Source organism: Quercus lobata, chromosome 7, assembly GCF_001633185.2.
Source record: "Quercus lobata isolate SW786 chromosome 7, ValleyOak3.0 Primary Assembly, whole genome shotgun sequence".
Classification (NCBI taxonomy): Eukaryota; Viridiplantae; Streptophyta; class Magnoliopsida; order Fagales; family Fagaceae; genus Quercus; species Quercus lobata.
Window position 1 is genome coordinate 32,285,774 of NC_044910.1, and position 24,485 is coordinate 32,310,258.

General features: G+C 35.5%; 1 protein-coding gene across 2 annotated transcripts in view; it reads right to left on the minus strand.

The window, feature by feature from the left end:
• The window catches only part of LOC115953479 (non-specific lipid-transfer protein 1-like), a 46,794-nt gene extending 22,834 nt beyond the window's left edge, over nt 1-23,960 (minus strand). The window contains exons 1-2 of one of the 2 annotated variants that reach the window (XM_031071139.1): nt 23,559-23,960; nt 22,808-23,073 (exon numbers count right to left, since the gene is read on the minus strand). In XM_031071139.1, coding sequence (XP_030926999.1) covers nt 23,064-23,073; nt 23,559-23,902 — 354 coding nt within the window. In that variant the 5' untranslated portion in view covers nt 23,903-23,960 and the 3' untranslated portion in view covers nt 22,808-23,063. Of the gene's footprint in view, nt 1-22,807; nt 23,074-23,558 lie in introns of those variants that run through there. The other variant, XM_031071140.1, reaches the window with a different exon arrangement.
• Nucleotides 23,961-24,485: the final 525 nt, after the last annotated feature.

A 24,485-nucleotide genomic window follows, 5' to 3' on the forward strand; every position in this document is an offset into this window, starting at 1 on the left:
TGGGAAGTTGATTTTTTTTTTTTTTTTTTAATTTTTTATGGTGTGGGTCTCTGACACTCCAGTCAGGTAGTCACATTAATACAAGGAAGCTTCAAGACTCTGACAACATATTAATTTTCTGGCACAGTTTCACATTTGTTTTTTGTTAGGTCTGGGTTGGACTTTGGATTTTTGAAGAGGAACTTTTCTATAAAGTGCTCTGTTTTCCCGGGAATAAGTCTATTTAGACGAGTCTCTTTCACACATGTAAATGAAAAATAATAAAATAGTGCTAATGGATGGTAATATAATAAAATAGTATTAATGGATGGGAATATAAGAATTAATAATAATTTGTTAAATTTATAAAAAGTTTTATGAAAATTATTGTATTTGTAACATTGCTCTAATTTGAGTTGTGGGTTACCCATCCATTGTGGGTGGAAACATTGCTCTAATTTAAATTTTTTTTAAGAAGAATATTTTTGAGATATAAATATGTATGGTTATGTATTGAAAACTTGAAATTATAATTTTTGTAACTTTGAACAATATTATTCAATAAATTTTCATTTGGACGAAAATTTCGATAAATTTATGTTACATTTTTTCTAAACGTGCATTTCATTGTTAGATTATGTACTTGAACCCATTTTCTCCTCTCTCTATTTTTTATATATATATATATATATATATATATAATATTTGGTTTTTTTAAATTAATTTTTGCTCTCCAATTAACAAGTAATCTAGAACATTGATCGAGGTTGAATTCTATAATAGAGTCGATTGTATTTTCACAAATAATCGAGTTTCTTTCAACTTAAAAATGAGCTGTTCATTATATTTTGCTACTTTTCAATACAAACACGATCCAATTTAGGCTATATAACCTTTTCTTTTTTGGCTAAAATTTTTAGTTTCTTTAAGGAGTGCACAAGAACATGCAACGAGATACTCCTGTCCTGTTATGAATGATATTAACAGAAGTAATTATTTCAATCTACATTCATCAAGAAGCCAACAATGAAAATGAAAAAACAATTTATGAAATTTATTAGTCAACTCCTACCATTATAGGCAAATGACTGAAAAAGTTGGAAGTAGGAAAAGAAAATCTGTGGCAAACGACATGATCACATTCAGAAATGAGTCACAACCACCAAAGATATATCAGATGACGTGCTGCCCCGACGACGAGCGGTGCATGCATGTGGATAAAAAACGTGTCATTAGTTATGTCGGTTAGTCACCCAACGAACGTGCATGTTTGTCCTTTCACTCTTGTCAATTTCAATGTATATTACACACATCCATGGCTAGGGTCTAGGACTACTACTGCCCACCTCTCATAGCTGATACCTAACTACTCTGCCGCACTGTCTGTCCTTCCAGTGAGTGTCTCAAGAAAGGTCACTCTCTCTCTCTTCAGTTAATCGCGGCAAAATTTGTGAGGGTGGGAAAACCTTTTTTTTTTTGGGCTGAAGTGAGGTAGGAAAACTTTTTTTTTTATTATTTTTTTTTTTATGATGAATATGAGGGTAGAAAAACGGGTTTATATATAATATTAAGTGTCTGTTTGAATACAATTTATTTTTGTTGAAAATTGAAAATATTGTAATAAAATAATTATTAAATATGTGAAAAAATATTGTTCACTCTTTTTTACTGTTCATAAGTCTTGATACATTGTTCATGTATTGCTTCTAAAAAAAAGAAAAAGCAAACGTGAGTTTGGAAATGCGGATCCAAACTCACATTGAAAGTGTATAATATAATTTAGATGGTTAATAAATCATTTAAAAAAAATTTAATATTACTTTATGAGATGTATAAAAAATGTTAGAAGAATTTTTTTTTTTTTTTTTTTTTGCATAAAAGTTTTTAAAAATATATATATTTTTAAATCAAAGTCCTTAAAACACTTATTAACTTTTCTAGTATAATTTTGGGGTTAACCCTTTTTTTTTGCTTGTGACGAGCTAATATCTTGTGCACCGAAGGTATGGAATGCATCTCTCACAAGCACATGGATCATGCAAAAATCAAGTCCACATGCTTGTGATGAACACGCTCTACACATGTTAATGCATAAGATAATTTTTCTTTTATGACCCAGTAAACAATGAGTAATAGAAAAAGAAAAAAAAATATATATATATATATATATAAACAGTAGATACATGTAAAAATGGTTCTTCATACTAATTGTCGATTACAATAACAAAATACAACAAAATTCGTGTTCTTAAAAGACCTTTGTAATAAGGGCAATAATGCTTTTTAATTTTTTTTTACACCCGCTTTTAAAATTTTATTTATTCTCATGAGTACTTTTTGGTGTCAACTATTAACGAAATATAACGAGTGTAAACAAGCGTAAAAAGATGTTTTACCTTTAAAGCTGATGCAGATTCCTTTTCTCCCTTTGGCCATATCTTTGCTTTGGCCAAATCATCTATAGCTGTCAACAACTGTAGTTCTTTTTCTTATGTTGATAGACTTGGCAATTCTATAACTTACAATTTGATTAAATATGATAGATATATTAAAGGTTTTTTTTGGTGCGGATAAAAGATGTTTCTCTACACTTACTAGATATATTTTTCAATAATATTCATTCTCTCTTCTCAAAAATAAAAAAGCATTAAAGCCAAGTGGAGCCGGGGACCAATAAGTGTGTCCCCACCATCCTTATTTTAGTCTAAAAATATGCATGTTTGTATCCGAATTTTTTTACTAAAATTATGCATAACAAATTCCCCACCCTCAAAAAAAAAAAATTTTAGAGCATTCTCATCATGTGTGTGCCAAATTTATCACCCAAAAAATAAAAGATTCTTACAAATTAAATACTAATAGTACAATATAATTTTGTTAATGTTAAACCAAACTTTAAACTTATCAACCCAACAAGTCCTATATAAGTTGGGTGGGTTGATTACTACACATGTGATAGTTTAAAGTGCTGGGTTGAGTTAATAATTTTTCTTCGGTCAGGTTGATTTGGATCAAAAAAATCTTTACAACCCATTCCATGCACAACCCTAGATTTCGATGACAGTGATGATAAATTTTCGGTGACTACTTTGCAACCACAACTACACTCTACACTCTACACTCTACAGTTATTTGGTGAGATATATAATAGCTCTTAGTGCCTGAGCCAAGGTGGTCCTGGCCCAAGTTAAACTGAAGTTGCGTCTAACGAGGCCTAAGATATCATAGTCATGTGGGCCAGAAGATCGCATTCTAAGTTGAGCCCTTTTTCTGCTTATGGCTCACCCCGTACTCTGCATTCTCTAATTAAGGTTTGCTTTCTAGCTAGCCTGCGATTGGTCATGGACTCATGGATCATATTGTACAAACCTTTAGTCGCATATCCAATACTCCAGCCCAATGGATAGCTGTACGCTCAAGAACCCCATTTCCTCTTAAATTAGGTTCCATCTCCTCCAATTGATTTCAAAAGAATCCTTTTTGTTTGATGTCTACATGTATCATTAGATGTTCTTCTTCTTCTTTTTTCAACCAAAAAAAGATGCATTAACAAAATTATAATGATGCCAATGTTCCAATTTAAGCAAAATTCTATGGGAACAATTTTTATTCTACAACTTGTTAAGTTCACAAATTTTAATTGAAGTGATATCATTTTTATATAAGTCTATCACCACCACCATTTTTGTTATGCAGCAATTACAAGAAGGTTTGTCACCAATTATGGAAAGTTATTAAAAATTTCACCTTTCGACTTACTGTTTCAATTTATCTCCTCTTCTACATTTTTCTTCTCTCTACCCAACTCTACCAACCACCCATGAAATTAAGTTTGAAATTCAAAATTCCTGCAACTAAATGTCCTTATGGTGTACTAGGTATGAGCTTAGACAAAAAGGATAGAGAGCGCCAAAGCAAGCCTCTCACTGAGGCAACCAATTCGTTATTAAGGAAAAAACAAAAATGCTCCATGGTGGATGTACATGCAATCAACCTAAATTCTTTGAAAGGAACTGAAGGTTTTTCTTGTGGTAACCAAACAAACGTGAGGAACAAGAAAGAAATACACTCACAATTACAATAATATCATACCATAGTTCTTAAGTTTGTACGGAGGGAGAGAGAAGAGACCCCAATCTATAATATACCACAACTCCTTAGATGAACAAAAAAAGTGATGTACAAGATGCCCACATTCTAAACATCTCTAACACATTGTAGATACTTGATTTTGCACCCATAATTTAATCTTGGGAGATGACTAGAGTGGCCATTCATATACCCAAAATTTAGAATTGCATTACATGCATTAATTCATTAATTGCATATCATAAAAATGATTTTGAGATTCTAATGGTCGCGACGGTATGTCCGATTCCCAAATCGGACCGTCGAATTGAAAGATATTATAAGATCAAGTTTTCACGATCTGTATGCATTTTGTTTGGGTGGAGCCGATTACGCGTGATTAATTTAAATTAATTCTAATTGGTTAAAAAATTAAAATTAATTAAATAATTTTGTGATTGGTTGTTGGTTAGTGTCAAAAATATGCTTGCTTGCATGAGAATAAAGTGGATAATCAGATAACAAAGAAATTGTGGATAATCAAGTCTTTTTGGAATATTTATCTACAATATAATTATCACTTTAAAGACTTGAATATCAAGAAAAAAAGGATTAATTTTAGAATACGGATTAAAATGTGTAAGGTTGAATTTATTCAACCATCTAATTGGCTTTATTCCGTGCTAAATTTGCTTGTAATTCAGCATTTAGTAACCCTGTATTTAGGTGGGTTTGATGTAAGGGTAGTGAGTGAGATAGAGTGAAGATTGCTCAAGAGTGTGCAAGAAAACAGAGACTCGAGGCTGGGACTCGCGGGTGACTACTGGCTGCAAGCCGCCAGACGCAGCACACGTGCCAAGCATGTTGGAAGATGAACAGTCATGCTAGCTGGAGTACTACAGGACAAAACAGGACAACTGGCCATACGGTTATCTCGCGACTGGATCTCGCAACTTGGTCAAACCGCGAGCCACCCCTGTTTTGTAAAACCTGACGTTTCACATTCCTCTCCCACTCCAGTATAAATACCCCTTTTACCCACGATTGAAAGAGAGCTTCCAGAGAGAATTTTGAGAGAGAAACCCTAAAGAAAAACAAGATTGATTCACCCACAATCTATACCTTAGAGTCTCTCCAAATTCCTCAACTCTCTTCCTCTCCATTGTCAAATCCTTGAGAGGCATTATACCAAACCTGGTTCTCTCCATCATCATCACTGTGAGAGAGTTGTTTGGATTTCTAGGAAGCAGTTAGGAAGGAACCAATCTTCATTGGTTGATGCTATGGTCTAGTAGCGGAATCTGGGAAGCTAGAAAAGAAAAAGGTTCGGCGCAACCTCGTTGGAGCAAGAAGCTTGGAGGGCTTAGGTGCACTGGGTAGATTAGGCTTGGAGGGTCTATTGTTGTCCTTGTATCCCAACTGTATTTTCTAGTGGATTGTTTACCGCTTGGAGGGCGGCGGAGAGGTTTTACGCCGAGGGCTTCGGTTTCCTCTTCGATAACACATCGCGTGTTGTCTTTATGTTTGCATCTTCCTTCCTCTCTATCTTTGCCTTTTCATTATCTGCTGTGGATTTTAATTTGTTATGGCTTAGATAGTATTTAATCAATTTCATATTATAACATATGTTAAGTTTCCGCACACTAGTTGTTTGACATATTGCTTGAATTGGTTAAGTTGTATTTTGGGGGTCTAAATGTTCAAAGGTGTTTTTACACGTTTTTGAACTTTCAATTGGTATCAGAGCGGGTACACTGCTATTGGTTTCATTACCATTGTGTGATCCTTGACTCCCTTTTGAGATGGATAGGTCTCAATCCTTAAATGCACCTCCATATTTTGATGGTAGTAATTATGCTTTTTGGAAGGTTCGCATGAGAGCTTTTCTGTGTTCTATTGATGAATCTATTTGGGATGCTGTTGAGATTGGTTGGACCAGACCTGAGGCAGCCAAATCCACTTGGGATAAGGCAGCACTTACTGCATCCAATGCTAACAGTAAAGCACTCAATGCTATTTTCTGTGGTGTGTCTCCAGATGAATTTCACAGGATTTCTCACATTACCATTGCCAAAGAAGCATGGGAGATTTTGGAAACCACCTATGAAGGCACGAAGAAAGTGAAGGATACCAAGTTACAAATGCTGACCACCCGGTTTGAGGAGCTCAAAATGAGTGAGGATGAGTCTTTTGACTCTTTCTATGGGAAGCTAAATGAGGTGGTTGTCAGTAAGTTCAACTTGGGGGAGAAAACGGAGGATTCAAAGATTGTAAGGAAGATCCTTCGATCATTGCCGGAAAGTTTTCGTGCTAAAGTGACAGCAATTGAAGAGAGTAAGGACCTTGATGACATCAAAGTACAGGAGCTGGTGGGTTCTCTGCAGACTTATGAGATGTCGCTGCCCAATCAACGGAAGAGTAAATCTCTTGCTCTAAAGACCATTAATGAGAAGGTGGAAGATCAAGACTCATCGGGAGAAGATGTGGTTGACAAAGATGTTGCATACCTTGTCAAAAATTTCAGAAAGTTTTTGAAATTCAAAAATAATGGCAAATTTGATGATAAAAGAAAATTCCAAAGTTCTGGAAGGGAGAAAAGGGATTTCAAAAAGAAAGATGGAAAAGAATCCCAACCCACACAAGGTGTCACTTGTTTCGAATGTAACGGGCATGGACACTTTAAGAAGGAATGTCCGAATTATTTGAAATCGAAAGGTAAATTGTATGCCACAACATTGAGTGACTCAGATTCATCTGACTCAGAATCAGAAGAAAGCTGTGATGGAGAGGGGAACTATTCAGCTTTTATGACTATTGCTCATGTTGAGTCTTCTGATGAGTTGAATCTGCTTGTACAAGACCTTGGAGAACATAGTGATGATGAATCACTAGGAATTGTTGAAGAATCAGATGCTGAAGAAGATGAAAGCACAGCAAATCTTCAAAAGAATTATAACATACTCTTGGAGAAGTCGGGTGAGTACACAAGGGTGGCCAAGGCTGCTGTGAGAAAAATGAAGAAGGCTGAGGAGGACTACACAAGTCTCCTAATCCGATATAGGGAGGCCAAATGTGAGATAGAAACATTGAATGGTGAGTTGTCCGAAGCTTACACAAAAGTGAGATTTCTTGAGAATGAGGTTGTGCAAGCAAATGCTAAAATAGAGAGGGTCACCACCAAGAAGCTAGATGATGTTATCTCATCTCAAAAGAGCTTTTCAGACAAATCCGGATTGGGATATACCGGAGGAAGTAGTTCATCTGGAAATGTCACTAAAGAAGTGAAGTTTGTAAAGGCCAAAGATCCAGTTGTAGCTGACCTTACTGGTGAGAAGCTCGAGGTGGAGGAGAAGAAGAATGTGGTGAACCAACGGATGCTGAATCCCCGTAATCAATCTGTGGGCAGGTCTGAATCTCGTGCCAAGTCACATCCACGACCATAAAGAGGTCCTAGAGCGACTTATGTGTGTCATTATTGCGGACTTTAAGGGCATACTCGACCAAATTGCCAAAAGCTGAGAGCAAAGAACAGTGCAACTCCTCAAAGGTCAGGAGGACCTAGAAATGATAGAAGAATTTGGGCAGGTGATCAATCTAGAGATCAGAATGGTGATCCCGGAATGATGAACGTGATGAAGATGATTGGTGCATTCACCAACTGCTTGGAAAGTTTCTCACGAAGGTTTGAAAGCCCTAACTCCCGTACCCAATCCTATATGGAAATCACCCCAAACGCAAGTGACGTGTGGGTGAGAAAGAGTACTCATGCATAAGCATTACAACATGTCCATGCATTAATGCTTCCTATGCTTTGTGACTATGTTTGTTTGTTTTGCTTGCTATTTTTTGCTGTTGGTTGTTTGTTTGTCTTCTTGTGCATATTTTTAATTTTGTCTTATCAATCTTTTTGTTTCTTGTGTCAAAAATCCAAAAATCACATAAAAATTAGAAAATCAAAAAGCTTGATTGACATTGTTGAGTTTTTTTGTCTCAAAACTTGTTTTGTCTTGTACCTTTGTGCTAATGGCTTTGTGCATTTTCGAGCATTGCTTGTTTTCATGCACTTATATCACTGTGGGAAAAATCTTGAAATCTATGTGATTGTTGTAAATAGATCTTCAAACTTGTCATGAATGATTAGTGAATGGTTATGTTGATCTTGAGACATGCATAGACTTGTGTCTATATATCTTCCCACTATTTATTTTTGTTTTGCTAAAAAGAGCTCACCAAATGTAAATCTCCAAATGAAAAGAGATATTGAGCTGCAAAAACCTGTCGCACATTCTAGTATTTGACTAAGAAAAAGGGTAAGCGACCTTATATTAAAGTGAATGTTTACTCAAAAAGCCAAAGGCTTATTCATTAAAGTGAAATATCAAATATCACTCTCATAATGAGAGGTGATTGCCTCAAAAGATCAAAAAGATCAAATGTTGATTAAAAGTGGAGTCAAATGTAAAGCTCCAAGTCATGTTATCAAGTTTTGTGGGAGGTCATATATACATACTTCTATAATTGAGATGGGTCACATGATCTAGTGCTAATTGTGTATGTCTTGGTTGAATTGATCATTGAAGTTTCACATTAGACTAAGGACTATATCATTGTTGATATCCACACACAACACACAAGTTTATGTTCAATAAATGCCATATTCATTTGTGTGATTGTACTTGATGAAATGTGTTTTCACATGCTCAATCTTTGTTAATTCAAGCACAAAAAGATTTTTGAGTGTTTTAGGTGTTTTTGGAAAGTATTTTGTTTGAAAAATCTGAAAATTTCAAAAATCCAGTTTTGTCCTGTTTTGGCGGCTCAGTCGCGGGTATGTCAAGTCGCGAGCCTCAGTCACATCTTCGCTGGTCATTTTTGGCGACTTGTTTGCGAGTGGAAGGTCCAGTCGCGAGGTTCACTCAGAAATTTTCGCGGCTCAGCTCGTGACTCACTCGCGGGTAGACCTTCCAGTCGCGAATAACACTTAGAAGAATTTTTCAAATTTTTGTCCTTAAGTGTTTTGGCGGCTTGAACTGGCGACTGTGTGGCGACTTAATCAAGTCGCGAAAATCGCGTGTTTGGCAGAAACATGAGCAGTTTTTAAATCTTTTTCAGTTTTCCCTCGAACTTTTTGTGACTGTTCATCTTCTCTCTAAACTTTCTCCCTCCCAAACACTCCGTGCTCCCATCTCCAATCTCCATTGTTGCATTCTTTCAGCTCAAAATCTTTAAGTCTCAGGTATGGGTTTTCATTTTTGAACTCATTTCTACTTGATTTTGTGTTTTTCCCTTTGATCTTTCGCATATGTTCATGTTTTAGAAATGGGTTTGTGTTTTGGCCATTGTTCTTTGTTCATGCTTAGCTTGCGGATGTTGTTGCTAAAGTTTGTGTTGATCTTGGTTGTTTCCTTTCTGGTCTTCATCCTGTGCTTAGCTTAGTGTGTTTTTTCTTTTATCTGAACTTGAGCTGTTGAATTGTTTCAAATTGTTCTGTTTGAGGTTGTGAGTTTTTACAGTGATGAATGTGCATGCTCTATTGTGTAAATCCATTGGGTGCATCTGTTAGTTTCACAATGCTGTTTATGAGCCTTATCATTTTCCATTATCTGTCTCATTGTCATATATCTGCCTTTAGGATAGTTTCTATATCTGATGATTTTATATGTGTTTCCTATCTTAGGCTTGTTTATCCATGTGATTTTTCTAAGTAACTTATAATTTAAGTGTTCAAAGTTCATTTGTTTGGCTAAAATCTCTTTGTTAAACTACATGGTACTGACTTGTTCTGCACATATATTGCTCTATACTGTTGTGGCCTCTTCTGATTGTTCACAGATGGCTCCCTCACCTCCTAAGAAGAAAACTCCTGCAAAGAAGGCTGACAAAAGATTGAAAATGGATCCTAAACTGTTTAGGTCAGTTCATCACTTTGAGAGATACAAGGATAACTTCTTGAAAGCAGGAATTATTCAAGAAAGATTTGTAGATTTGGAGGACTTGAGACAAACCTTTATCCCCAACTGTTTTGAAGGAAGAGGATGGGAAAAGCTTCTGAGTGATTTCCCTGTAGTGTGTGAACCCCTGATTAGGGAATTTTACTTAAATGCTGTGATAAAGGAGAATGAGTTAAGTTGCTGGGTTAGAGGTAAAGAATTCATTTTGGATGCACATGTCATAGATGATGTACTAGGACTTGAGGGATTAGAAGATGAGGAATTTATCAATTACAAGGATAGGAGTGTTTCTATTGAAACAGTTCAACAAAGGATAGGTGGGCAGAGAGAAGGGAAATGTTTGAATACCACTGCCTTTCCAGTGGACATGAGGTGTCTAACAATAATCATGATGTTTAACCTCTATCCCATTAAGAAGTTGACTACAATCAATTATGCTAGAGCAATTTTTCTGATGGATCTCAAGGAAAAGAATTTCATAGACATAAGTTCCCACATATTTGACACCATTGTGGATGAGACAAGAATAACCTCTAGGCCAAAATTGATCTTTCCCAGTTTGCTAATGAGGATTTTTAGAAGGAAGGGTGTTCCAATCCCCCAAGACATCAGTCCCATGTCCACACCTTCTGCAATTAACAAGCTTACCTGCAAAAGGATTAGTGTTAGGCTTCCAGGAGAAGAAGATGAAGGTGATGAAGGAGAGGATGTCCCAATGGAGACTGAAGCAGAGGCAGCAGGGCATGCATCAACCTCAACACCCAGGAGGAGTGGTAAAAGACCCAGAGCATCAACTTCTTCAGATACACCTCCAGATACTTTCCAAATCATTCTGGAAAGACTTGATGGGATCAGAGAAATCCAGACTGAGCACTCTGAGAGGATGAGAGCCATGCAGGACCAGATTGATGTTTTGTCTGCAAAACTTGACAGCTTCACCACTCAACCTGCACAGTGACCCTTTGGTCATTCTTGTCAAAAAGGGGGAGATGTTTCCGTTGATAATGACATTGATGATTGAGAAGCAGAAAAGCAGCTCTTAAGGGGGAGTAATGTGTTGAGGGGGAGTTGTCAAATTCAAAGACTTTGTTTATATATGTTTATGTTTTGAGTACTCTTAGTGTTTTTATGGGTTTGATACACTGTGTTTTTGGTGTATAGTTGTTTCTAACTCTTAACATATACTCTTGGTTTAAACTTTAATATATTTTGATGATGTTATTCAGGATGTTTTGAGTATGTACCCATGTGCTTTTGTAAGCTTTTAGGGTTAATGTGTTATGCATAACTTGTAGGCTATATGGTTTGTACCTTGCTTAGTGCAGTCTTTATGCTATGTTGTAATCAGTACTTTAATCTAAATGTCCTGCATTTTGGTTTATGTACTGTCACTCTTGTGCCCTTGTAGGATTGTTCCTAGATGCATATACCTTGTGTGTTATGCATTGGTTGAGTGTTGAACATACAAGTGTCTTGCCTTGTGCTTGTTAACTTGTATGTCCTTGTGTTCATTCCAAGTGTGAATGAGCACTGTGATCACTACCTTGTGGTGTTCACTTGGTTGATCAAGCCATGGTTTGTTTCTTAACTCCATCTTTGCTTGATCACATATTGCCTGTTTCATATGCATTTTATAATTTTCTGCTTACAATGATCATGGTGTATTGTTGTGTTTCAGGAGTATTATGTTCATATGATTCAAGTGCTTCACAACTTCTAGAGTTAGGTGTGAGTGAGTTTTGTTCAACTGTTCCCAACTCACATGTTAAGTCTAGAGTCTGTTTTAGGGTTTTGTCACGGAATAGCCAAAAGGGGAGATTGTAAGGTTGAATTTATTCAACCATCTAATTGACTTTATTCCGTGCCAAATTTGCTTGTAATTCAGAATTTAGTAACCCTGTATTTAGGTGGGTTTGATGTAAGGGTAGTGAATGAGATAGAATGAAGATTGCTCAAGAGTGTGCAAGAAAACAGAGACTCGCGGCTGGGACTCGCAGGTGACTCGCGGCTGCAAGCTGCCAGACGCAGCACACGTGCCAAGCATGCTAGAAGATGAACAGTCATGCTAGCTGGAGCACTACAGGACAAAACAGGACAACTGGCCATACGGTTATCTCGCGACTGGATCTTGCGACTTGGTCAAGCCGCGAGGTCAAGCCGCGAGCCACCCCTGTTTTGTAAAACCTGACGTTTCACATTCCTCTCCCACTCCAGTATAAATACCCCTTTTACCCACGATTGAAAGAGAGCTTCCAGAGAGAATTTTGAGAGAGAAACCCTAAAGAAAAACAAGATTGATTCACCCACAATCTATACCTTAGAGTCTCTCCAAATTCCTCAACTCTCTTCCTCTCCATTGTCAAATCCTTGAGAGGCATTATACCAAACCTGGTTCTCACCATCATCATCACTGTGAGACAGTTGTTTGGATTTCTGGGAAGCAGTTAGGAAGGAACCAATCTTCATTGGTTGATGCTATGGTCTAGTAGCGGAATCCGGAAAGCTAGAAAAGAAAAAGGTTCGACGCAACCTCGTTGGAGCAAGAAGCTTGGAGGGCTTAGGTGCACTGGGTAGATTAGGCTTGGAGGGTCTATTGCTGTCCTTGTATCCCAACTGTATTTTCTAGTGGATTGTTTACCGCTTGGAGGGCGGCGGAGAGGTTTTACGCCGAGGGCTTCGGTTTCCTCTTCGATAACACATCGCGTGTTGTTTTTGTGTTTGCATCTTCCTTCCTCTCTATCTTTGCCTTTTCATTATCTGCTGTGGATTTTAATTTGTTATGGCTTAGATAGTATTTAATTAATTTCATATTATAGCATATGTTAAGTTTCCGCACACTAGTTGTTTGACATATTGCTTGAATTGGTTAAGTTGTATTTTGGGGGTCCAAACGTTCAAAGGTGTTTTTACATGTTTTTGAACTTTCAAAATGCGTCTAGGTGCAATTCCCGACTGAAAAATCCTCAAAAAGGGAGTCTAAATTGAACCAAAATTCAAACGTAAACCTGGCACCCAAGAGGGCTATTCAGCACTCTTGGAGTGCCGATTGGCTCAAACTTTTGGCTTGGCCCGAGGACTTCCTGATTGAGATAAAGCCTATCTTTTTTGACTTTTTAGAGATAAGGACGCGTTTCAATTCGTATCTGATCTCATTCTTTTAAGCATCCTAACCTCTATAAATGGAGGAAACAAATCAGAATTAAGGGCTCTTCTCTTCTGACTTTTCAATTCCCCTTACGTTAAAGATGTTTTGGAGACTTTTGCTTTAGAAACTTCTGATAGTTTTTAGACCCCTTAAAACAATTGATTTAACCTAGGTAATTAGCCAAGTTGTTAGTTAGTCCAATTAAACAAGTCTAGGTTATCACAATAACAAAGATCAAATCATGCAAAGCAGCGGAAAATAAATAACACAAGATATGATCACCCAGGAAACCAAACCGGTAAAAACCTAGGGAGGATTTGACCTAGCTATCCTCAAGGTAAACTTGAATCCATTATCTTGAAAGAATCGAAGTTCATACAATAAGACTTACAAGCCCCCACGCTTGACTTCTTATTGCTACCAACCAGTAGAACTTACTGACACGACAACGTGCAAGCTCCGAATCCACGGACTCCTTCTTTCTTGGATTCACCACCAGATACAAGCACACCCGCTTGTGTTTTCTTTAAATTTCAATGGCAGCAACTGAATTGATCATCAAGGTGTAGATAAATCTTCTCATTGAAAACTCTAAGTTTGTGTAAAGGAAAGCTCTTCTAGATCTCACAAGAGATTTACACAAACAGCAATATGAGCAACACTAAAATGTGGCTAGGATTTGCCTTTTATACTTAAGATAAATAAGAAACCCTAAAAACGTTTTAAAACACCTAGGGTTGAGTTGGAAAATTCTACAGATAAAAATTCTGCCCGAGCTTCGATTGATCGAGCTTAAGCTTCGATCGATCGAGCTAGACCGAAATGCATTAATCTTTTCTACATTCAGCTTGATTCCAACTTTACATAAATGCACAACTTTGAGCAAGACTAAAACACTTCTAAATACATTATTTTGATCATGGTTTGTCAACAATACAAATTAGAGTTCTAAATACATAAAATCCTAAGTCTTTAGAACCTAACAAACTCCCCCTTTGGCAATCCATGACAAAACACAACTAGAAGCTCAAAGTTTACAAAATAAAAAAGCCCTTTACAAAAATAATGCTCATAAAAAAAATTCAATCCTAACTACTATCCATCAGTTGCAAGTGTAGACAGCAGCTCAATTGAATCAACCTGTATATTTCCTGAAATACTAAACAAAATGCATAACCGCATGTGTGGAAAGATACAAGTAAACACATTAAATTCTTGATTTCAAACAACACACAATAAAGACATATATCAATGAATAACTCATAAATATAAATCAATAAATAGTTTGAAACAAGAAACATATAAAGTACCAAAAACAATATACTCCCCCTAACATGAATATCCCATCAAAAACATGGCAAGAGCTAAAAAGATAAAATACAAAGTGAAGCACCTAGATACAATCTAAACTCCACAAGCTCCAACCAAAGAAAAACTCTCCCCCTGAAAGCAAAAACTCTACAAAGTACTCCCCCTTTTTGTGACGGAATGCCAAAGGGCAAACTAACTCCATCATCAAAAGGGAGGTGGTCTAAATTGCGCTAACTCCGCACGCAAGGCACGGATCTCATCGAGCACGTCCACCAAAATTTTTCCATGAGCCGCCTAAACAGTCAAGACATGATCCAACATACAACGAATGTCTGAATCATCCGAAACAGTCGACGGAGGAACATCAGCATTAGCAGCAACACCCGATGTCTCAACAGCACCAGCACCTGTAGAAGAGGGAAGAAGGGGAACAACACTAGATGACGCACCTCTAGGACGTGAAGGAACAACTCTCAAGTGAGCAACCCTCTATCTAAGAAAGGTGGCACCTATGGGTGCAACAACATGCACAGGCTCACCAGACGGAAAACCATCTAGACCTAAGAAGAGCAAAATCATATGAATGAAAATAGGATGAATAAGCGCATGCCCTACGGCAGAACTCCTATGAACCTCATTCAAAGAACGAAGGAACAAGTGAGGAAAATTGATAGACGCTCCAGAAACGAACGCATACAAAAACACACATCGCTCTAAAGGGATAGTGTGGAAATGAGAAATAGGCCACAACGAATGACACACTATCCTAAAGAAAAGATAGGCAATCTCGGTAAGCTCAGCGGACATGATTTGAGGATCAGAATCCCACTGGATAGATGACCCAGTGATGTATGACATGACAACATCTAAAGAGGGTGACTCATCATAGGGATAGTCAGGCTCCTGAACAATCGGAACCCCAAGAGCCTTAGCCACTACCCGAGGGGTAATGGTGAACTCAACACCTCGTATCCAACTCCTAACAAGGGTGTTGGAATCATAGACGTGGCAAGAGAGGTTTGAGAAGAACTCTCTAATCAGGGTGGTCGGGGGTGGATGATTTATCTCTAAGAGAGGCAACCAACCTCTAGACTTAAAGTTAGCCCTAATGGCCGGATCAATCTCATCTAAAACTACAGCTCGCTCAGCCCATATCTTACACTTACTGTTCAAGGTATCAAAAGCCTCTCTGCACTTATCATTCCTAAACACCTCACTCCTAGAGGGAGACACAGAGGAAGTGGAAAGGGTCCTATTGGCTCTAGTTTTCTTAGGCATGGTGCTAGGATAAGGACCAAAACACAGAGCAAAAGAACAAAAAACGCAAAAGAACAAAAAACACAAAAAACAAAACCAAGGGCAGACTGCAAGTTAGCACAAAAAAATATAGAATAAAAATCTATATGATGCATGAACAATTTAAATGGTATGATGCATGTTTTAATGCAGTGCAATTAAGTCCAAAAAGTTCAAATTCACAAAATTGGCTTAAACATAGAGGTATTAACACAAAAACTCCCAATTTGGAAAACCACTTGATCAATTTGAAAGATATTGACGAATTGATCATTATACATGATAGAGTTCAAATAGTAATGACCAAATACATCAATTTAACAAGCCAATTTCATCAATTTAACCCAATTGGACAAAATCCCCAATTCGGATCAATTTCAAACCCTAGAATTTCCAATTTTTCAAAAACCACAAAATTGATCAAATTAACCATCAAGGATCATTAATATAACATCCTAGAACAAAAATCCAATGATCAATTTCACCAAAAAAGGTTTGAATCATCAACCCCAAAATATGAAAAGTGCCGAAAATACCCAATGAATATGCATGAAATCATGAAATAAAATGCAAAAGGAAGGGCAAAAAGGACTTACCGGCCTTGGAAGACAAAAACCTTGCAAAAATTTCGGAAGAAAACGACAAAAAATCTTTGGTGGGCCTTAGCCAAGTCGGAGAGAGAGGAAAGGTTGAAAAACTTTTTGAAAAAGTGACTTTGAAAAAGACAATCTGACTTTTAAAAAAACATGTTTCACGAGTTTCGATCGATTGAAAAATAGCCTCGATTGATTGAAACAAACAGAGACTTTAACAAAACATTTTGAAAAGATTTCGATCGATTGAAAATCAGTTTCGATCGATCGAAACAGATAGAGGCTCTCTCTAACTTATTTAAAAAATTTTGATCGATCGAAAAACAGAATGGATCGATCGAAATGGGCAGAGACTCTAAAATTTGAGGAAAAACACAGTTTTTTGAAAAACATTTAGAATCAACTCAAAGCATTGAAATTTAAGAACAAAATGCATGAGTATGTGATGATGTAATATTCAAAACAAGATTTTTAAGCCCATATTCCCAAAAATAAAATTTCTTGCATTCTCCATAAATTTTTCAAGCAACAAATTAATTTTGCACAAAATTCAAAGTATTTGCAAAACTTGGTTGGTCAGACCATAAACACACATAATAACATGTACAAAGTTTAGCAAAAAGTAACTCGTGTAGTGTGTGTAACTAACAAAAGCTTAAGATACATGTGAGGTGATATGTGAATAGCAATCAATCACAAAATCTACAAAATTCATCACAAAGATTTTAAAAGAGACTATCACCTTAAAGAGTTACATCATATAACTCCCACATCTTCTAGATCATAAGCTTGCAATTATGTAAGTTTCTTGAATTTATGCCTCATAATATACATACCAATTTTAAGTCATGTGAGTTTGGCATCAAGCCTAATAGTACACACCAATTTTAATTTTAAGAATTAAGCAATTTAAACCGAGGCTTCACCTTATGTTCTTTTTGTGCATGTTCTACACTTTCTCGAGCACAAAATCTTATGATATGCACTAAGGTGTTCATGATTGGCTAGTGAATTGTGGTGAGATGGTTATTTATGCCTTTCTCTAAAAGTTCAAGTCCAACATTCAAAAACATGTGACTTCAAGATTAAGATAGAGTAATCAAAAACCATAAACATCTTTCCCACACAACATGCACTACAAAGTTTCAACTAGTAAAGTGCAATAAGTAAGCTCATCAAAACTAAACAAGGTACAAACGACATGTTATGTGAAAATAAATTGACCAACCTTGTTCTCAAAAACAAAGAAGAATAGTACAAAACAAAATTTGCTTCCTTTTTCTTCCTTCTTTTTTTTTTTATTTTTTATTTTTTATTTTTTATTTTATTAAAAAAAAAAACACTTAGAATGAAATGCATGAATGTTATGCAATGTAAATCCTAGAAAACAAAAAAAAAAAAAAAAACAAAAACAAAACCAAAGAACAATGGTTACAAAGGATAGAGCAATGATGCATAAGGATCATGTCAGAAAGACTCAGTTAGTTCGAGTCTTTTGCATCCAATACCTTTTAGATGCACCATGAGCATTGGAGTTCTTATTCACATGGGAATGATTACCAACTCCAGGATTGGAATAAATGTTTAAAGTCTTTACCAATTCACCAATAAGTACCATAGGATCTTGTGCTTGAGGCACAGATACTTTTGGTTTGTTTGCTCTCTTTGCAGTTTGCAGCTTGTAACAGTTTGGACGAATGTGTCCAAACTTTCCACAAAAGTGACAAACCCATGCAGGCTTATCATGTGTCTTGTCCTTAGATAGGGTAGGCTTCTTAGAGTTAGACTCTTTCAGATCAACCCTAATCTTCATAGATGGTGAAACTTCTATGGGTTTGACAACCTCAATCACAGGGGGTTTGACAGTTTCACTCACTATCTCACTTACAGAAGGTTCAGAAGAAGAAGATGAACGAACAAACTTTGTGGAATGGGGAGCAGACACAGAGATGCTTTCAACATAACTTAATCCAGTTTTGTCAGAAAAAGACTTTTGAACACTCAACATTTGATCAGGTTTAAAACTAGCAGATCTAGCAACAGATAAATCAAGTTCCAAAGATTTAACTTTATCAAGCAAAAGCATGTTCTCAATTTTCACATTGTTCAAAAGTTCATTAGCATCAAACAGTTTAACAAGCAAATTCTTCTTATCAAGCTCAAGAGATTCAATTTTCTTCAAGCCAAGTTCAACATTCATAGCATCCTTTACAGCAACTTTGCAAAGTTTATTATAAGCCTTTTGAAGATCTGCATCTTCAGAGAGTTCCCCATTAGAAGGGTTTTCTTCAACAGATATGCTTTCATCGACTGCAGCAGTAGCGGTGAAAGTAATGAAGTTTCCATCCTCATCACAATCATACTCATTATCAGAAACTTCACCATCACTAAGGATTACAGTCATAACCTTACCCTTAGACTTCAAATAGGTAGGACATTCAGATTTCATGTGTCCATACCCTTGACATCCAAAACACTAAGAGCCCAAAGAATTATTGGAAGATTGACCTACTTTTTCTCTAGATTTCACATTATTGTTAACCTTAGTGGGATCATGCTTCCTAACGTTTCTAGGTTCAGCAGTGTTTGTGCCTCTTGCCTTTCTGTTACTATTCCTGCGAAAGTTTCTAAAATTCTTGGCAAAGTAAGCAATCTCTGTAGCAGAGAGCTCATCATCAAATCCACCACCTTCAACATCATCAACTGACTTAAGAGCCATTGATTTGGATTTGGTAGTTTTAGGTAGATCCAACTCATAAGGTTGAAGAGATCCTACAAGTTCATCAACAGGGATGGAGTCTACATCCTTGCTTTCAGTTATGGCAGTCACCTTGGGTCTAAAATTTTCAGTTAAAGATCTAAGAATCTTTCTAACAATTTTAGGTTGATCATAGATTTCACCCAAGTTAAAAGCAGAATTAACAATATCATTTAATTTAGCATAGAATTCATCAAAAGATTCATCATCAGACATCCTAATGCTTTCAAATTTAGAAGTTAATTGTTGCAATTTATTGATTTTGACAGCTTTTGTGCCTTTATTCCCAGTCTGGAGGATATTCCAAGCAGTATGAGCAATCTTAACATTAGAGATTCTCTTAAATTCCTCCATAGAAACAGTATTAAAGATAGCATTCATAGCCTTACTATTAAACGCAGTTGCTTCTTTTTGAGAAGTTTCCCACTCACTAACAAGAGTAGTGGGCTTCTCCCATCCGTATTCAACGGAGTTCTACACTGTCTCATCAATAGATTTCAGGAATGTTTTCATCCTTACTTTCCAATAAGCATAATTATTCTCATCAAAGTGAGGAGGAATAACTAGAGAGTGTCTGTGTTCCATGACAACAGGGGTCAAGGATCAGCTCAGTGATCAAAAGATCAACAACAAAAGAGCAACCCGCTCTGATACCACTTGATAGTTTTTAGACCCCTTAAAACAATTGATTTAATCTAGGTAATTAGCCAAGTTGTTACTTAGTCCAATTAAACAAGTCTAGGTTATCACAATAACAAAGATCAAATCATGCAAAGCAACGGAAAATAAATAACACAAGATATGATCACCCAGGAAACCAAACCGGTGAAAACCTGGGGAGGATTTGACCTAGCTATCCTCAAGGTAAACTTGAATCCACTATCTTGAAAGAATCGAAGTTCATACAATAAGACTTACAAGCCCCCACGCTCGACTTCTTATTGCTACAAACCAGTAGAACTTATTGACACGACCACCTGCAAGTTCCGAATCCACGGACTCCTTCTTTCTTGGATTCACCACCAGATACAAGCACACCCGCTTGTATTTTCTTTAAGTTTCAATGGCAGCAACTGAATTGATCATCAAGGTGTAGATAAATCTTCAACTTGAAAACCCTAAGTTTGTGTAAAGGAAAGCTCCTCTAGATCTCACAAGAGATTTACACAAACAGCAATATGAGCAACACTAAAACGTGGCTAGGGTTTGCCTTTTATACTTAGGACAAATAAGAAACCCTAAAAACATTTTAAAACACCTAGGGCTGAGTTGGAAAATTCTGCAGAAAAAACATTCTGCCCGAACTTCGATCGATCGAGCCAGACCGAAATGCATTAATCTTTTCTACATTCAGCTCGATTCTAACTTTACATAAATGCACAACTTTGAGCAAGACTAAAACACTTCTAAATACATTGTTTTGATTATGGTTTGCCAATAATACAAATTAGAGTTCTAAATACATAAAATCCTAAGTCTTTAGAACCTAACAACTTCTTTTTTGTAAGTAAAGTAATTTAGACCTTAAAGAGGTGAACAAACTTTTTTGATTTCTAAAATATTCTTTCATTAGAAGAGAACACTCATGAAAGAGGTATTCTGTTTTTCTTCTTTCTTTTCTTCTTCCATTAATTAGTATGTTTTTGTTTGATGCATGAATATGTTTAGTATGTTTTATTATGTCTTGTTCTTAATATGTAATTGCCATGCTTAGATACCTTAGATGATTGTTTATTTCAATTCTTTCTTTTTTACTTCAAAATCTGCAATGATTAACAAAATTCTTTTACGAAGATTCAAAATTGGTCTGTATTTTCATTAAATATAGATCTGATTTTTTTTCTAAACTCAAAACTAATCTATATTTTTATTAAATATAGATCTGATTTTTTCTAAACTCAAAACTGATCTGTATTTTCATTAAATACAAATCTGATTTTTTTCTAAATTCAAAACTAATCTATACTTTCATTAAATACAGATTTAATTTTTTTTCTAAACTAAAAAAAAATCTATATTTTCATTAAATACAAATCTGAAATTTTTTTTTCAAGAGTTTTCTTTGTTATAAAAGTGCAAATTTTGAAATTTCAAAGAAGGGATTGAAAATTAGGTTAAAGTTTTTTTTTTTTTTTTTTTTTTTTTTTTGTGATACATGCATAATAAGTTTGTCTCATGAATGTGAATCCTCTTCCAAAAGTCTTTTTTATTAGTTTCCAATAGCAGCTCTTTTTTTTTTTTTTTTTTTTTACAAATCAAATCTTTTTTTTTTCTAACTTTTAAAAGCAGATTTGATTTTCTTCACAAATCAAATATTTTTTTTTTAATTTTAAAAACATATCTGATTTTTCTTGATAAAATCTCTCTTTTTGCCCTTTACAAAAAGAAATCTGATTTTTCTTGATAAAATCACTTCTTTTTTTTGAGTGGTAATATTTTGCTCTTTCTTTTGGCTGAAAATATTTATATATATAAAAAATTCTAATGTTTTTTTTTTGTTGGGAGGATGGAAACATTGGTGGATAGAAATGTGTCCTCAGCTTGGGTTTTTGGCTGAGTTTGAAATGTATTTCAAACTTGTCTTTAATTTGCAATGGGTCTTTTTACCATGTTTAATTCAGTATTTTACTTAGGTTGTCTAATCAAATTCAATTGTATTTTATATTGGCTAATAATTAATATTGTTGAATTTAATTGTTTTTTTGTGAAAAATAACACTATTTACACATCATTAATTAATAGAACCATGTGATTGAAATTGATAAAAGAAATCTATGGTAAATAGAGTGCCAAAGCTAGAATTTTTTTTCCCTAGGAAGCCAATAAGTAAAATTATACATACATATATATATATATATTTTTCCTATACAAATTGAAAGAGGGAGGAGGGGATTTAAAAAAAAAAAACCTAGGAGGAAATTGTACTAAGCTTTGATGTATACTTCATTTTTACTACCCAAAAAAAAAAAAAAAATGTACACTTTCATTTTTCAATCTTTCAAATACTATTGAGTGCTTAAATTGATGTTCATCTAAAGTCTCTAGGTCCTATTTGTTTAAATGTGCCACTTGAAGGTAAGGGTGTATATCTAACCAACAAACCCAATGAAACTAACTCCTTAATCCAACCTAATGCCTTATATAGGTTGGTTTTTCGTGAGTTGGTGGGTTAAATTGAGTTGAAATTTTATTTGAGTCTTGGTTAGGATTGAGCTCAAGTTGATAGTTTTTTCAATCTATTCAAGCCAACCTAGCGTAAGATATATACAAGTATTTTATTAACTTTATTTTAAATTTTTAGTTTCATCTATTTTGGTATTTTGGTAAATCTAAAAATTTGGAATATAATTTTAGCATATTAGGTCAATTATCATAATTATTGAAAACGAAGTGCTTAAGTGGTTGATCAAAATCCAATGATTTACCCGGCATAAAAGTTTAAGTACAACCCATCAATCCAACCCAATCTAATGAAAGCCCGATTTTTTCAAGGAAAACATTTAAGAACAACTTAAAGACCCAACCCAACTTCAGATTTAGTTATCCGATCCATTCACTCTCTACATAATTTTTACTTGTTACTTGTCACATTTTCTTTTCTTTGTGGGAACTCTTTTCTACGGAAGTAAAAGAAGAGAGGGGGGGGGGGAGATGGTGGGGAGGAAGAAAATGGAGGGTAAATATAAAGTTTGTTGCACATGGAGAAAAAAAGAAAGATTATCATAATAATAAGTGACATATATTTTATAAAGACAGTCATTTCATAAAACAACCAAGAGGACTCATAGTGATCATGACATACAAGATATGATGATCACAAGACTAGACCATAACAACGAAGAGAAGAGACTCGCTAAATTGGAGCTCCATCTGGACTTGACGTAGTGTCTTTATTTGACGTAACGTCTTTATTCTTAATGCTACTTATATTGTTGCGGCCGCAAATTGCTTCTCTATAATCCTCACTGCACTCTGCAACAAAACCAAAAAGCTTTCAGTGAGTGGGGAAAAAAGGTAATGAAATAGTACTGTCTTGACAAATAATCTTACATATACAAGATTTTTCACAATTATAAAGTTATAAATTCTATCATTAACACCATCTATTTTGCCTATCTTTAATAATGACTTACAATAAAGAAGGTCTAACAAAATCCCTATACTAAAATGGTATGGCAGCTAGGGTGTGCTACGTGAAATTATTCCATAAATAGGGTGTGCTCTGATAATTTATTTTGTACAATTAGGTGTATATCACTCTCCTCTGTCATAAAGACAAATCTCACGTAAAAATTCACAAAAAGAATTCACCTTTATGTGAAATAAAGATAACAGATACAATGAATGCACTGAATAATTTGATCATTTGAGTTACATTTAAGCTATTAAAAAGGTTGAAAAAAATGTTTATGTTAGAAAATTAATATGCAGTAATTTAAAGGATATTGAGGGCTTACTTTGAACAGTCGGTGGAGGGGCTGATCTTGTAAGGACTATTGACTCCACAATTTTTTGGGAGGTTAGCAACTAAAGTAGGGTTGAGTCCAGAAATTCCACCAGCTGAGGCTTTAAAACAGTTGCAAACGGCTTGGTGATCAGGTGTGGTCTTGACCATGCCGTTGAGGTTTCTAACCCCTTGGCAACAGTTTTCAGGTGGAGGCGAAGCACCATTGCTCATAAGGTAGGTTACGCATGGCATTACATTGTTTGAAATTTGAGTGCATGTTATGGTGGCTTGGGCAATGGGTACAATAGCTATCATGCACAAGAAAAGCACACATGAAAAGTTAAGGCTAGCCATTGTTGAGAAAAGAACTTTTGTAGGGAGGAATAGGAAAGTTGAGCTTGATTAACTGGGACTGGTGTAACTTTGTTGTTAATATGTGCAGTGTTTATATAGAGAGAAGTGGGTGGTGTGAAGTTCTGTGAACAATGCACGAAGTGTTGGGAAAGGAATGGGGTGGTTGGTTTGTTGGTGGTTGGGCCAAATTCAATGCTCTATTATACATTCTAGACTTTGTCAGAATTTAAGAAACATGCAAACGCACATCGGCAGGGAGTACTAAACTATTCATAGTCTGAACCCTAAGTCTTTAATTAAATTACTGATTATTTAGCTCTATCACGTAAGTCTACAATTTGTTTTCTATCACTAACTGCCTGTTACGTAGGACATTTGCGGCGAAGTACGTATGCATTATTTATTTTCTATTACTTACAGTTTGTCATGTATGAAATTTGTGGCAAAGTATGATGTAAAAGTGTATACATAGTACTATTACTATTGTTGAAAAGAGGTTTCTGTTGAAATTTTTGATTCAATAATTGCGCTTACACTAGTTATTAACCTGTACTTCGCTTGGGTTTTTATTTATAAATTAATT